This window comes from Oncorhynchus gorbuscha, unplaced genomic scaffold (assembly GCF_021184085.1).
Source record: "Oncorhynchus gorbuscha isolate QuinsamMale2020 ecotype Even-year unplaced genomic scaffold, OgorEven_v1.0 Un_scaffold_768, whole genome shotgun sequence".
Classification (NCBI taxonomy): domain Eukaryota; kingdom Metazoa; phylum Chordata; class Actinopteri; order Salmoniformes; family Salmonidae; genus Oncorhynchus; species Oncorhynchus gorbuscha.
In genome coordinates, this window is record NW_025745561.1 from 233,284 (window position 1) to 248,369 (window position 15,086).

The following is a 15,086-nucleotide window of genomic DNA, read 5'->3' on the forward strand; positions in this document are numbered from 1 at the left end:
CATCCACCTCTGGCCTGCTCACCTCCCTACCACTGAGGAAGTACAGTTCCCGCTCAGCCCAGTCTAAACTGTTCGCTGCTCTGGCCCCCCAATGGTGGAACAAACTCCCTCATGACGCCAGGACAGCGGAGTCAATCACCACCTTCCGGAGACACCTGAAACCCCACCTCTTTAAGGAATACCTAGGATAGGATAAGTGATCCTTCTCACCCCCCCCCCTTTAAGATTTAGATGCACTATTGTAAAGTGACTGTTCCACTGGATGTCATAAGGTGAATGCACCAATTTGTAAGTTGCTCTGGATAAGAGCGTCTGCTAAATGACTTAAATGTAATGTAAATGTTATTTTGATTTTCCCATGATGTCAAGCAAAGAGGCACTGAGTTTGAAGGTAGTCCTTGAAATACATCCACAGCTACACCTCCAATTGACTCAAATTATGTCAATTAGCCTATCAGAAGCTTCTAAAGCCATGACATAATTTTCTGGAATTTTCCAAGCTGTTTAAAGGTACAGTCAACTTAGTGTATGCAAACTTCTGACCCACTGGAATTGTGATACAGTGAATTATAAGTGAAATAATCTGTCTGTAAACAATTGTTGGACAAATGACTTGTGTCATGCACAAAGTAGATGTCCTAACCGACTTGCCAAAACTATAGTTTGTTAACAAGAAATTTGTGGAGTGGTTGAAAAATGAATTTGAATGACTCCAACCTAAGTGTATGTAAACTTATGACTTCAACTGTATATAGCAAAGCAATAAGCACCCACCCACCCTTGAACATGCGGGTAAGTGTTGGAACTCAACCTCTAATTTACAATCATCATCACAGGGGTTTATAGTTGATTCAGTGACGGACAAACCTGTGGATGGATAACAATGAAAGTGAAAACCAAAATAAACCAAAATGGAGAGAAGATTGAATACTAATATGTATGAAGATTTGATTTTCCCTTTTGGACTTCTGTTTGCTGAGAAGATCATGTTTCAACATAGGGAAGAATAAGATGCAATAGCTTGTTGGCTCCACCACTTGGTAATCAACAATTCCGGCATTCCAATCTTGCTGGACAGGGACATCTGAATCTAATCCTTATCTTGGCATGAGTTTGTGAGCCTGAAGTGTGACCAGAGAAGTATTGAACACTATTCCTGCAGCCTACAGGGTTTGAGTTTGACCTGGATAATATAAACAGTGTTTCTTCGCTGCTACTTGCTATTACAGGCGTATGTCCCCCAAGAAATATGGATTCAGAGCTAGCCAAACTCCTTACAGATCCAGCTGAATTACATTTTAGCATATGAGAATTACATGTCACATTGTCTAAATAGAGAATGTTTAACCATGCTGTGGATCAGGTGGAAATGAGGTTCAATTTTCATAAAATCCCCAGACCCCCTATGAAAAAGTTGGAAATTTTTGTCTCCCCCATGCCACTTTTATTTTTAATGCGTGAAATGACTTTAGCTTGAGCATTAAAAGGATTACTTAATTTCTTTAGACGGCTCTTTTTTTCAACTACCCTAAAAGTAGTCTATGGGCCAGGAGATGATCATTCACCATTCAGATTTGTTTTTAAAAACCCTGCTAAACCAGAAAGTGATGTGAGCAATCTCACCATGTTACACTTTTTGGGCCAAATCACATCTAACTTCAAAAACCAAGTCATACAATTTTGAACATTGTGAGTTTGCCCTGAGCACTCCAATTGATGTTGATTTGCAATGGTTTCTGAAACAAATCTGAAGGTGAATGACAGTTGCTCCATAAACTACTTTCAGTTCATAACCAAGTGGGAATGTGGTATTTACCACTTAAGACTGAGAAACATCTACGTGAACACCATCCAACTGGTAGTTACTAGTGGGAAACTCGTCTATCATCCCTGAGCTGATAGTCTTCTCCCACATGCTGGCCTCTGAGGTCACCTACTATGGGAATTACCTAGATAACAGCATTTTCTGCAGTTAATGCAACAGCAAAACATTATTTATAAAAAGCAATCTATTAATATGGTTTTTCAACACAATAATTTGTTTACAAGCATGATAGCTGTACTTTTAATTTATGGTTGACGCAGCTTGTTGGCCATTAGCCAATTGCCGTTTCTCACAAGTTCAAAGCACGTGAATGCATCCAACTGGTATTCACGACTTCACAACTGGTGATAACCACCTTCCCATTAGTTATGACTACTCAGCAGACCTGGGGTGTATTCAGTTAGATTAAAATATGCTACATTGCGTAATGATTCCACAAAATGTTCTTCAACGTTCTTGAACATTTTCTACATTTGATGGGTGTGGTAGGATGTGGCTTGAAGCAATGAGTGATGTATTTAAAGGCTGACATGCTGGCAGCTTTTCCCAACCCACAGCCCAAACCCTCCCAGTTTTACAACTGGTCGTTCAGAACAGCAGCATTTCTGTTTATTTGAAATTTGCATTACGTTTTTTTGTACTGAACACAGACATTGGTTAGACTCAATGTGTATTTGAGTATTTGTTAAATACATTTTAAAAAGTGTTTTTGAGTATTTTGAAATACACAGCCCAAAACTAGTACATTTATTTGAGTACTTGAATGCTTATTTGTAAAAACCAAATAGTCGACCAAATTGTATTTTAAAATACTTACTTCAAATACTATTTTCAAATACCTGGGTTAAATGCATGGGAGTGTATTTGAGTATTTTCAAATACTTTTCAAATGTATTTCCAAATATATTCCAATGTTCAACCTCTTGGTTTTTTTTAAATAAAGGTTATCTGAATACGTGTCGTGAAATGTAGTTTCATTATCTGAAATAGTTTTTAAAACCAGGTCTGCTACTCAGTGACTATTTGATCTGATTCACAACCAACATGGTATTCATCTTCTTGGTTGCTGCCTCTCTTCAATTAATTTTGGCTGCACAGCAATGTGGTAGGAATGTATGAATCTTGTTGGTACATTTGGCACACTGGTAAGAATTGTTCCTATCATATGTATATTTTGCAATGTAATAAAACAGAAAACAGCAGGGATGGCAGGGTAGCCTAGTGGTTAGAGCGTTGGACTAGTAACTGGAAGGTTGCAAGTTCAAGCCCCTGAGCTGACAAGGTACAAATCTGTCGTTCTGCCCCTGAACAGGCAGTTAACCCACTGTTCCCAGGCCATCATTGAAAATAAGAATTTGTTCATAACTGACTTGCCTGGCTAAATAAATGAAAATTTTTAAAAACATTTAAAATGAAAACAATATGAAAAATATAATCAAAAATGTTCATCTAAATATATTATATTTATATCAATGTCATCAAAAATCTCTTCATCTCACCAAAATGGTTATGTTGGATACCAAAGAAAATGTTTAAGTGGCTAGAACAATGTTTGCTGAGTTGGTTGTCACTTCTGCCTCTGCTTCACTGTTCTGTATCTCTGATACAATGTATCACAGAAACGTTTACATGCAAAATAAATGATCCATTGTCATCTTTTCCGCCTGGAATTTCAGAACGTACTATGGAGCACGCCCATTGAAAAATCAGGTGTGTCTTGGGGTAAGGCCCGCCCCGTTTTTACCTTACATGGCATTGTATGGGAATTTGATTGACAGCATGCAGCAGCTGCTGAACAGCCCAGACATGGCGGAGGATACAGTGTAAGTGGGGAACGGCGAGAGAGTTACGATAGTTTCCCTAGCAGTTCAGTCGGTTTAGTGCTTTATAGAAAAAGCAAATGTGTCAGGCATGATTTCGTCGGAATAAAGCAAAAATGGACGAAGTTCTCAGGCGTAAGTAAGCTGGGAAAATGTATATCTGTTTAGTGCAGTTTACGGCCGTAGACAACAAATATGGCTTCTTGTGCCTTTTCCTATTTGTTATAAACAACTGCTCTCCCATGCCATTACATGTCATGGCTGTAATGCAAAATTCATACAAGTGACAATTAGGAAGTTAGTTCCTTGTTCGCTTATCGGGCAGGGGGTCATTTTGGAGAAATAAAGCCGAGGATACGTTAGCTAACCAGTCTGCTAGCTAGTTAGCTAGCTACGGAACTGAAGCGAACGGCAATGGAGCCAAAGCACAAAGAGTTGTTAGAACAATTCCACCAAAACTTGCTGGACTCTATAACAGACGCAGATCGACTGATAGAGTTGCTGATACTCTCCGGTACTCTGAGCCAGCTCGACCGCTTCGAACTGGACCAAAACTGCTCTTCCAGCGCGGAGAAAGTGGACCAGCTTTTGAAGATGCTTGTGAACAAGGAAAGCGACCATTTCCTCGAGCTGTGTGTGGCCTTGGAAAAGGCGTACCCTGACCTGTATTCTGCACTCTTTACCAACGGCGGTGGACCCGTGGACCATTCCTCCGGTAAGTCACCATGCACCCAGGCAACACTTTTGCACGCAAATGTTGGATGCATGCTTGCTACATTCCTCTACACAGCCTTTGAGATATTGAACAAGTTTTACGGCTACCCCAAGTCTCATAATTCACTTACAGGGTGGTCACCCATGCAATACTTCTATGGATAATTGACTAGATCATTCTCATTTATATTTATTAGCAGAGCATGTTTACGTTAGGGATGTTGATATGCAGCATTCGAAGCAAGAACTTGAGAACTTTGCTAACAACCTAAAATGTTACCAAAGTTCCGTTTCAGCACCACATTGTTCATTCCACAGCAATATTTAACATTGAAAAAACCTAGTAATCACCAGCAGAGGCATAGATGCCACATGCTCTAAAACCAAATTCCATCACTATTTGCTGCATGGGAGTGAGTGGACTCTGCTACTCTGTGGCTAGGCAGTAGATGAAAAATTAAAACGCTTGCCAACCCTCCCTTTGAATGAGAACGGTTTCGTAATTTAGCAGATGCTCTTATCCAGAGCGACTTACAGAAGCAATTAGGGTGAAGTGCTTTGCTCAAGGGCACAATGACATGTTTTTCACCAAGTCTACTCTGGGATTCCAACCAGCGACCTTTCGGTTACTGGCTCGCTCTTAACCTTATATTTTATTTATTCCAGACACACTTCAGAGACCTCATGTATCCAGGCCCCAACATGTTCGGTACAGTTGCAATGTGTGCTACATAGCCTTTAGTAAAATCATGGAGTACCCTACATATACCTATTCTACAATGTATAGGATACAGATGGGTCTATTTCACTGTATTTAGGTTTCAGATTTTCCATCAAACTAATTTGTCATTTTACTTTAGATTTATTAGGGGAAATTAAATGCAGTAGGGTAATTCCATGGTAACAGAATTACCTTGACTTTCTCATAATGTATTCCAACCAAAAAACATTGATTTCAAAGTTTGATCAAACCATATAACTCTATGCACAATGACTACTTTTAACTATTTCCACTGACAAATTTAAAAAACACATTTACAGGAAGAACTGTGCAGATACTATGTTCTGTAACAGAATAAAATTGATGAGGACTATTTTACCATAATCATGTTACCAAACTATGCATCTGCACTGTTATTCCTGTATTTTTTTGTATTTACTGTGTAAATTGTTTAAAGTAGTCATTGTTCATAGTTTATTTTTATTTTTTAAAGGTCCTGTTGTGGTTTTTATCTCCATATTAAATCATTTCCGGGTATCAATTTAAATACCTTACTGTTTTCAATTAAAATGGTCAAAAATAACTAAAATAATGGCAGAGGTTTGGGACCCTCTTTCTTATTGGTCTTTTAACTAATTTGGTTATGTCATCAGGCAAGCCAAAACGCCATCTATACCAAAACAGGTTGAAATTTCAAGCTGTATTTTCAAACCGAGCTTATACTAAAAGGGATATTTCATCCGCATAGTGTGGAAATACATATAAAACACAGAAAATACTGTTTTTGACTGCAATGGGTCTTTAATTGTTGAAATCAATGTTTGATTTTTTGAAACTTTAAATGTAGGTTAAACATCTCAGCATAATTCCATGGAATTGCCCAGTAGACTATTCTAGGTAGGGTGAGATGTGCACAGCAATCTCCCAAGTTGTCATCAATGGTTTGCAATACTAATATCATGTAATTTGTTTTTCCATCCAAAGACAAGCGCTTCCTCTTATGTTATTTGCTCACAGATAGCCTGACTTGTTTCCATGGAAACGCTCTTGCGGCTGATGTGACGTTTCATATCGACCCTTGCGTGGTGTGCGTACGTATAACCATGCTTAAAAATCCAGAATATTGCGCCAGTCATATTCTCTATTTTGCATGTACAGTAGTGGGCCTATAAGCCAGTAGTATACTATACCCCCAATTATTGTCCTACGAGACCATTAAAATGTCTGTTAAGACAGTGGCTGTGTGAGGAGAGACAAGGCTAAATCGAGACGGACTCAAGTCGTTGTATTTATCAGGAGTCTACTTTATAGGCCTAGTTTGGTCATCTGAAAGACTGACAACTTTCATTATGAAGAGTGCTAACACCAGTCTTCAGGTCTCATTCAAGGTCACTCATCACACCGGCATGGATCACTCACTGAACCACATTCGGTACACTTGCAACATTTGCAACCTTGGTGTTTAATGCTGTAGATGAGGGGAGCAGCAGCAGGGCTGTAGGTATGTAAACTTGCCTGCGTCCCACAAGGCACCTTATGGGCCCAAGTCAAAAGTAATGCACTACATAGAGGATATTGTGCCATTTAGGGTGCAACCCTAGTGGGTTCATGGTGGTTATTCACCAGAGGATTAGCTCTACGCTGCCTGCCTGTTGTAAGCTCTCTCTGTGAGACGTGTATTATCATGCCTCCACAGCCCTCTCTTCTGTATTTTCTCCTGCTCCCTCCCGGCTGCTGCTGCTTCGACACAGACTGAGAGAGAGCGTGGCAGGCAGATGTAGTGGAGAGGTATTTTTGAACACTTTTCATTATCTTTAGTGCAGCGATTCAGGCTGACGCGATTACTGCATTTAACCAGGCTGCCTGGCTGGTGAGAGAGTGGAGATGAGCCTCCTCGTTGCTTCAGGCAGAGAGGGAAAGGGACCATAGAGATGAAAGACTGAGCTCCAGTGCGTGTGTGTGATCTGCGCTGATAACAACCTGCTCTTAAGCCATTCTCTCATACTGGCTGCCTTTGCCTTTACTCACTGGCAGGTTTCCTCTGCCCTTCACTGAGAGACACACACACACACACACACACACACACACACACACACACACACACACACACACACACACACACACACACACACACACACACACACACACACACACACACACACACACGAGACACACCCCTCTAACTTAAAACTGCACACATACACTTGCATGCACATAGACAGTGACAGCGGGGATGGTTCAAAGCAGGGTTCTCCCCCTCCAACCCTCCCAATATGGCTGCTGTAGGAAACCGAGAGAAATATTGTCCCATTTATTTTATGCACTATTTATTGAATGTAAATCCAGGCATGTCGCATCATTGCACAAAACACAGCGCCCTCATTCCACGTTTGTTTATCATGTTAATTATTTTAATAAGATATTAAGTAAATTAATCCTGTCAGTACATCAAACTGCCAATATGATCATTTTTATTTAGTTAATATGAGAATATATTGCCTATGTAGACTACACCTGTATCAGTGCTTTGCCGATAAGAAACCGCGCTAGAGCATTTCAAGCTGATTTAATTCATACACATTGCAATAATCAGAAACAATTTCATTGCCTTGACTTTGTCTTATGCAGTGCTTTGACGTTAGACTTCTCTTAGACCTCTGCAGTGCTTTGTTGTTGTTTCACCTATAGAGTAGTTATACCTGTAACTCTACTTACGAACTGTGACATTGATTCAAACACGCACAAAGGGGAAGGTGTGACGCAATGCTCCTTGACAGGATGCTGTGTTTGCGTCCACTCAAAGTCCTACTCCCTCCCTCACTGTGTGTGTAGAAGATGGGCCATTCCCTTTGGGTGACTGTACTATACCTCAAATCAGCTCAGAGCTGTGTGCACTAGGGCTGGAGCAATTACCGTACAACTGTGTAACCGATGGTTATGGGTGAAGACTGTCATGAAAATAAAATAACCATTGAATAGATAGACTACAACAGGCTTAAAACCTTGGCAATTGGACTGGTAAACTCTGCAATTGGTACACACGCAATGGCTGCCTGGTCTTGTGATGCAATAATTCCCATTCAAATGATATTAACTGATTTGGCTCATGCAGTGGAATGTATTTTTTTTGTATTGTCAGTTGAGTTGAATCAACCAATCACAGCAAATTTTAGCGCGTATTTTACTAGCTGCTTTTCTTTCTTCTATGGGTACATTTGCAATGGCCGCCAGTCCACCAATTCTGGCGTCATTGACCTGAATGGGGAGGAAATGTCTGTTCTATTATTTATATGGCAGCACATGCAGTCAGGAGTGGAAGAGAGGAGAAAATGTACAAATAAAATAACGCTCCAAAATACTTTTAAACGTGCAATCTGCAGCAATCGCTTCACCATTTCCTGGTTGCTAAAATTCTAATAGCCTAATTTCAGTTTGTGACAAAACAAGCGATGCATAGTGTTGAGAATTATTGTACCATCGAAACTAGAGGTCGACAGATTATGATTTTTCAACGCCGATGCCGATTATTGGAGGACCAAAATAGCCGATACCGTTTAATCGGCCAATTTAAAAATGTATTTGAATGACAGTTACAACAATACTGAATGAACACTTATTTTAACTTAATATAATACATCAATAAAATCAATTTCGCCTCAAGTAAATAATGAAACATGTTCAATTTGGTTTAAATAATGCAAATACAAAGTGTTGGAGAAGTAAAAGTGCAATATGTGTTTTGTAAGAAAGCTGAGAACATATGAAAGCTGGTGGTTCCTTTTAACATGAGTATTCAATATTCCCAGGTAAGAAGTTTTAGGTTGTAGTTATTATAGGACTATTTCCCTCTATACCATTTGTATTTCATTAACCTTTGACTATTGGATGTTCTTATAGGCACTTTAGTATTGCCAGTGTAACAGTATAGCTTCAGTCCCTCTTCGCTCCCTGCTGGGCTCGAATCAGCAAACACAACGACAACAACCAGCAATGAAGCAGCATTACCCATGCAGAGCAAGGGAAACGACCACCCCAAGGCTCAGAGCGAGTGAAGTTTGAAATGCTATTGCTATTAGCGCGCACCATCGAGCTAGCCATTTCACTTCGGTTACACCAGCCTCAACTCGGGAGTTTATAGGCTTAAAGTCATAAACAGCACAATGCTTGACGCACAACGAAGAGCTGCTGGCAAAACGCACGAAAGTGCTGTTTCAATCAATGTTTACTCGCCTGCTTCTGCCTACCACCGCTCCGTCAGATGCTTGTATGCTCAGTCAGATTATATGCAATGCAGGACACGCTAGATAATATCTAGTAATATCATCAACCATGTGTAGTTAACAAGTGATTATGATTGATTTGTTTTTTTAATAAGTTTAATGCTAGCTAGCAACTTACCTTGGCTTACTGCATTTGCTTAACAGGCAGTCTCCTTGTTGAGTGCAACGAGAGAGAGGCAGGTCGTTATTGCGTTGGACTAGTTAACTGTAAGGCTTGAAGTCATAAACGGCGCAATACTTGACGCACAACGAAGAGCTGCTGGCAAAATGCACGAAAGTGCTGTTTGAATTAATGTTTACTCACCTGCTTCTGCCTACTCCTGCTCAGTCAGATACTTAGGTGCTTGTATGCTCAGTCACAGGCAGTCTCCTTGTGGAGTGCAATGAGAGAGAGGCAGGTCGTTATTGCGTTGGACTAGTTAACCGTAAGGTTGCAAGGTTGGATCCCCCGAGCTGACAAGGTGAAAATCTGTCGTTCTGCCCCTGAACGAGGCAGTCATAGAAAATAAGAATGTGTTCTTAACTGACTTGCTTAGTTATGTAAACATATATAGACATTTTTTGTTATATATTAAAATAAACAAATTTTTTAAAAATCTGCATATCATCGCCCAAGAATACTGATTTCCGAAAACTTGAAATCAGCCGTAATTAATCGTCCATTCCGATTAATCGGTCGACCACTAATCTAAACTGCTGTGAAATATACAGTTGAAGTCGGAAGTTTACATACATTTAGGTTGGAGTCATTTAAAACTCGTTTTTCAACCACTCCACAGATTTCTTGTCCTAACCGACTTGCCAAAATTATCGTTTGTTAACATCTACTTTGTGCATGACACATCATTTTTCCAACAATTGTTTAGAGAGATTATTTCACTTATAATTCACAGTATCACAATTCCAGTGGGTCAGAAGTTTGCATACACAATGTTGACTATGCGGAGGAGGCCGTAGGAGGGCAACAACCCAGCATTAGGACCACGACCTCCGCCTTTGTGCAAGGAGCAGGAGGAGCACTGCCAGAGCCCTGCAAAATAACCTCCAGCAGGCCACAAATGTGCATGTGTCTGCTCAAACGGTCAGAAACAGACTCCATGAGGGTGGTACGAGGGCCCGACGTCCACAGGTGGGGGTTGTGCTTACAGCCCGACACTGTGCAGGGCGTTTTTCATTTGCCAGAGAACACCAAGATTGGCAAATTCGCCACTGGCGCCCTGCGCCCTGACTCCGTTACACCAGCTTTGTCAGGAGGAATGGGCCAACATTCACCCAATTTTATTGCAGGAAGCTTGTGGAAGTCTACCTGAAATGCTTGACCTAAGTTAAACAATTTAAATGCAATGCTACCAAATACTAATTGAGTTTATGTAAACTTCTGACCCACTGGGAATGTGATGAAAGAAATAAAAGCTGAAATAAATCATTCTCACTATTATTATGACATTTCACGTTCTTAAAATAAATTTGGTGATCCAAACTGACCTTAGGCAGGACATTTTACTTGGATTAAATGTCAGGACTTGTGAAACAGTTTAAATGTTTTTGACTGAGGTGTATATAAACTTCAGACTATAACTGTATATATTGTCAATAACCAAAAATATTGTATTTTCAACTGTTTGAAGCTAGTGTACAAAACCGAAGGAGGAACAAATACCAAACTTTAGAGCAGGAAGTGTAGAAATGGCACCCATGGAACAAATCTACTGCTTCTTAGACTTGCTTTCAGTTAGAATGACAGATCTATAACTCACATTTCTATGTGAATTTAGTCATGTCGCCCAAAAAGTTACAATATTGCAGCTTTATTTAAGCTTTTCAAGTGGTTATTTTTGTGACCCCCGGTCATTTGGCTGGCCAATTACCGTCATCCAAAATTTTATAACCGTCAGAGTGTACAGTGTACTCAGAAAACAGCTCTGTTTTTTCCACATCACTCTACCACTCAACACTCTGTGGTGAGGTGCGAGGCAGTTAACAGCAGGCATCTCTTTCTATATTCTTCTCTCACCAAATCCTCTATCTCACCCACCTTCCCAGTTTCTCTCTTTTCTAGGCTCCACAATTTCTCTCTTTAGTTTCCTCTTCAGACTTGGCTGAGTGGTGGTTTACTCCTCTGTGGTGTTATAGGGACTGGCGATAAGTTGCTAGATAAGAGAGAGAGTGATACACACAGACAACGGGCCCTTTGTTTTGGTGGGTAGCAGGCCCAAAGTGCTCAGTCAGGAGCTCGCTGTTGTGTGTGTCTGTGTGGCCTAGGACAGGACCAGTGGGGCTGTCTGCCTACCTGTCAACCAGTGTCCCACTCCCGGCAGCACATAAACCATGGGGACACAATGAGTTATGTCCTGACACTGTGTCACTACCAACTAATGCTTTTATATCTCTCCTGGGATTTGACTACTGTAGCTTCTAGCTACACTCTATCCCTCTCTCTACTCCCTCTCCCTACCACCCTACTCTTTCTCTTTCTTTCCCTCCCCCTTTTTCCCTCCTCCCTTTCTATCCATGCATGTGTGTCTCTAGATTAGGCCATCAATCCATCCATTTTACACCCAGCCTGGCTGCTGGGTGTGATTGATGTCATTTCATAGCCCTTATTTTATACTACATGTCACTGGGCATTTTATTATTGCGCATTGCCGTGCTGGTGTATCCACTCCAGCATAACAGGTTACAACTAAAATGGGTATAGATTACTCTCTTTTGTCAGACATAAACTGTAATGTAGTAGGAACGATCATAGCTGGAGGTGTTGTGACTACTCACTAATGTTGACCAATAAAGCCATCTGATTAAGCCACATGTAGCCAATAAGAGATTGACATTTTTTTCTGGGTCAGTGGTGCTGTGTCCCAATTTAACTCTATTGAGCTCTGATAGCCTATTTAAACTTGTGAACTGAGTACCCAGCTCCTTTGTTTTCAATGCAGTGGGCTGATGTAAATGTTGATTTGGAAGTGGTGAGAAAGGTAGTCTCCTCTCCTTACTCTCGATGCTGTGTGTGGGGTTTGTATTCTGACTGTTCCAGACGGCAGGGCAGCAGTAAGAACAGGGCTTCATTACCATTTACACGTGTTGTTGCTGTGCTTCATAATCACCCCGCAAGGCAGAGGAAATGCCACAGTCTAAACTTGCACAGTGTGGTGAGGTCATGGAAATAAACAGACAGAACTACTCCCCTCTACCCCTCTCTCCTGATAATCTACCCCTCTGTCTTTCTCTTTTGCACTGCTGTTTGTTCTTTCTCGTCTACCACGCTCTATCTCCTCTACCCCGGTTTTGTGTTTTTGTTGCACTGCTTTGCTTTATCTTGGCCAGGTCGCAGTTGTAAATGAGAACTTGATCTCAACTAGCCTACCTGGTTAAATAAAAAAATAGACAGACCCTTTAATTTTTTTATCTACCCTGCTCAGTCTCTCCTTCTGCTCTCTCACTCCTTTCTTTCCTACTGTGTTGCTTATCTCTCCACCTTTCTGTCTCTCTCCCATTCTATTTCTCCTCTACCCCTCTGTATTTTTGCTCTCTTCTATACCTCAATCTCTCTCCCCCCATCCAGTCTCTGATGCATGACAAAAGGCCTGTGTTTTCCTTCACGGTTTTTAATGTCATAATATATAGAGGTGTGATAATAACATACTTTTGAATTGATAGTGCATGTGGACACCCCTTAAAAATAGTTGATTCATCCACACCTGTTGCTGACAGGTGTATAAAATCGAGCACCCGTCCATGCAATCTCCATAGACAAACATTGCCAGTAGAATGTCCTTACTGAAGAGCTCAGTCACTTTCAAGGTGGCATCGTCATAGGATGCCAACTTTCCAACAATCATTAAGTCACATTTCTGCCCTGCTCGAGCTGCCCCGGCCAACAGTAAGTGCTGGTATTGTGAAGTTGAACTTCAGGAGCAACAACTGCTCAGCTGTGACGTGGTAGGCCACACAAGCTCATAGAACTGTAGAGCTTAAAAATCATCTGTCCTCGGTTGCAACAATCACTATGGATTTCCAGACTGCTTCTGGAAGCAACATCTGCACAATGACTCTTTGGGAGCTTCATGAAATTGGTTTCCATGGCCGAGCAGCCACTCACAAGCCTAAGATCACCCTGCGCAATTCGAAGCGTCTGGAGTGGTATAACGCTCGCCGCCATTGTACTCTGGAGCAGTGGAAATACGTTCTCTGGAATGATTAATCACTCTTCACCATATGGCAGTCCGACGGACGAATCAGGGGTTAGAAGATGCCAAGAGATTGCTGCCTGGCTGACTGCACAGTGCCAAATGTAAAGTTTGGTGGGGGAGGAATAATGGTCTGGGGATGTTTTACATGGTTCGGTCTAGACCCCAAAGTTCCAGTGAAGGGGAATCTTAACGCAAAGGCATACAATGACATTACAGATGATTCTGTGCACAATACGAGGTCCGTATTTTGACTGGCCTGCACAAAGCCCCGACCTCAACCCCCATCAAACACCTCACTAATGCTCTTGTGGCTGAATGGAAGTCCCTGCAGCAATATTCCAACATCTAGTAGAAAGCATTCCCAGAAGAGTGGAGGCTGTTATATCAACAAAGGGGGGGACAAACTCCATATTGGTGCACATGATTTTGGAATAAAATGTTTTACTTAAATTGTTCATAAAGGAGCTACAGTATCGCTCAGGGTTCTGCTCTCAGAGGAAAGTTTAGAGTTCTAAATTACCTTCAGAATTTAAAGATGATATAATCTGTTCAGAATATGACACCACTGCATGCCTATGTAACGCTATAGCCAAATGACGATAAACTTAGTACATTGCTAAGTGGTCACCGCATTCTGCTGCTCCCTGGCATTTGATGCTTCTGATTGGCTAGAGAATGTGCAAACTTGAAGTGTTTCACTTGTCATAAGACATGGGTGAAATACAGCAGGGCTACATCCCCCAGAGGACCAGTGCTGTTCACCTCTGGGTAGAGTCATGAGCTTCTATCCTATTTCAGTTTTTGCTGCCGTTCAGCATTTTTGATGGACCTTAGGCACTTGGGCTTCACCCCAGACAATGTCTTTCTACTAGAGGGGAGCAGACTCTTTACCCCAGCCTAGTCCCAGATCTATTAAGTGCCACCTTGCACTTATCATAAAGATGACTAAATGCCAGCGATTATAGGATTTGGGCGATACAGCTCTTGAGAGATCTAGGTCCAGGCTGACTTCAGCCAGCCTTGATGACTTCAGTGCTCAAAGATCGGAAGTGGCTGGATTGGTATAAGAAGGATGGTGATCATGGCATGTTGTACGGAATTTCTTCCGTGTTTTTCTCCTATCAAGGTATTTTCAGATGTTCTGAATATTGAATAATTGTCATTTAGGAGGATTTGTTCTCAAGCAGTAAGGGTGTATTACACTGCTATACAGCACACGACTGCTCAGTGATGACTTTTAGCACCTTTATTTAGCTAAATTAGTTTAGTTTGAATTTCAGTCATGAGGAAAAGACTAGGTACGACTCATGAGTGGTCTCAGATTTGTTTAGCCTGCGTTCGTCAGTTAGGCCATGCCATGTACTGGGTGGGATTCAGAAGGGCACAATGTTGCAAAACATTTTTGCATGGTATTACAAACTTTAATTGGACAAGTTCAGGGGTGCAACTAAAACAGGAGTTTCTGTTGGACAAATTCAGTTATGTACCTCCGTTTTGTTTACGTTTGATTCTGTTTAAGAAACTATTTGCAACAGA

At 41.2% G+C, this 15,086-nt stretch overlaps 1 protein-coding gene across 1 annotated transcript in view; it reads left to right on the forward strand.

Moving 5' to 3' along the window:
- The first annotated feature begins 3,611 nt into the window (after window positions 1-3,611).
- LOC124019203 (disks large homolog 5-like) overlaps window positions 3,612-15,086 on the forward strand; it is a 61,595-nt gene continuing 50,120 nt past the window's right edge. Inside the window, exon 1 of the mRNA XM_046334597.1 lies at window positions 3,612-4,360. Within this exon, the coding sequence (XP_046190553.1) occupies window positions 4,060-4,360 (301 nt within the window). The 5' untranslated portion in view covers window positions 3,612-4,059. The remainder of the gene's footprint in view (window positions 4,361-15,086) is intronic.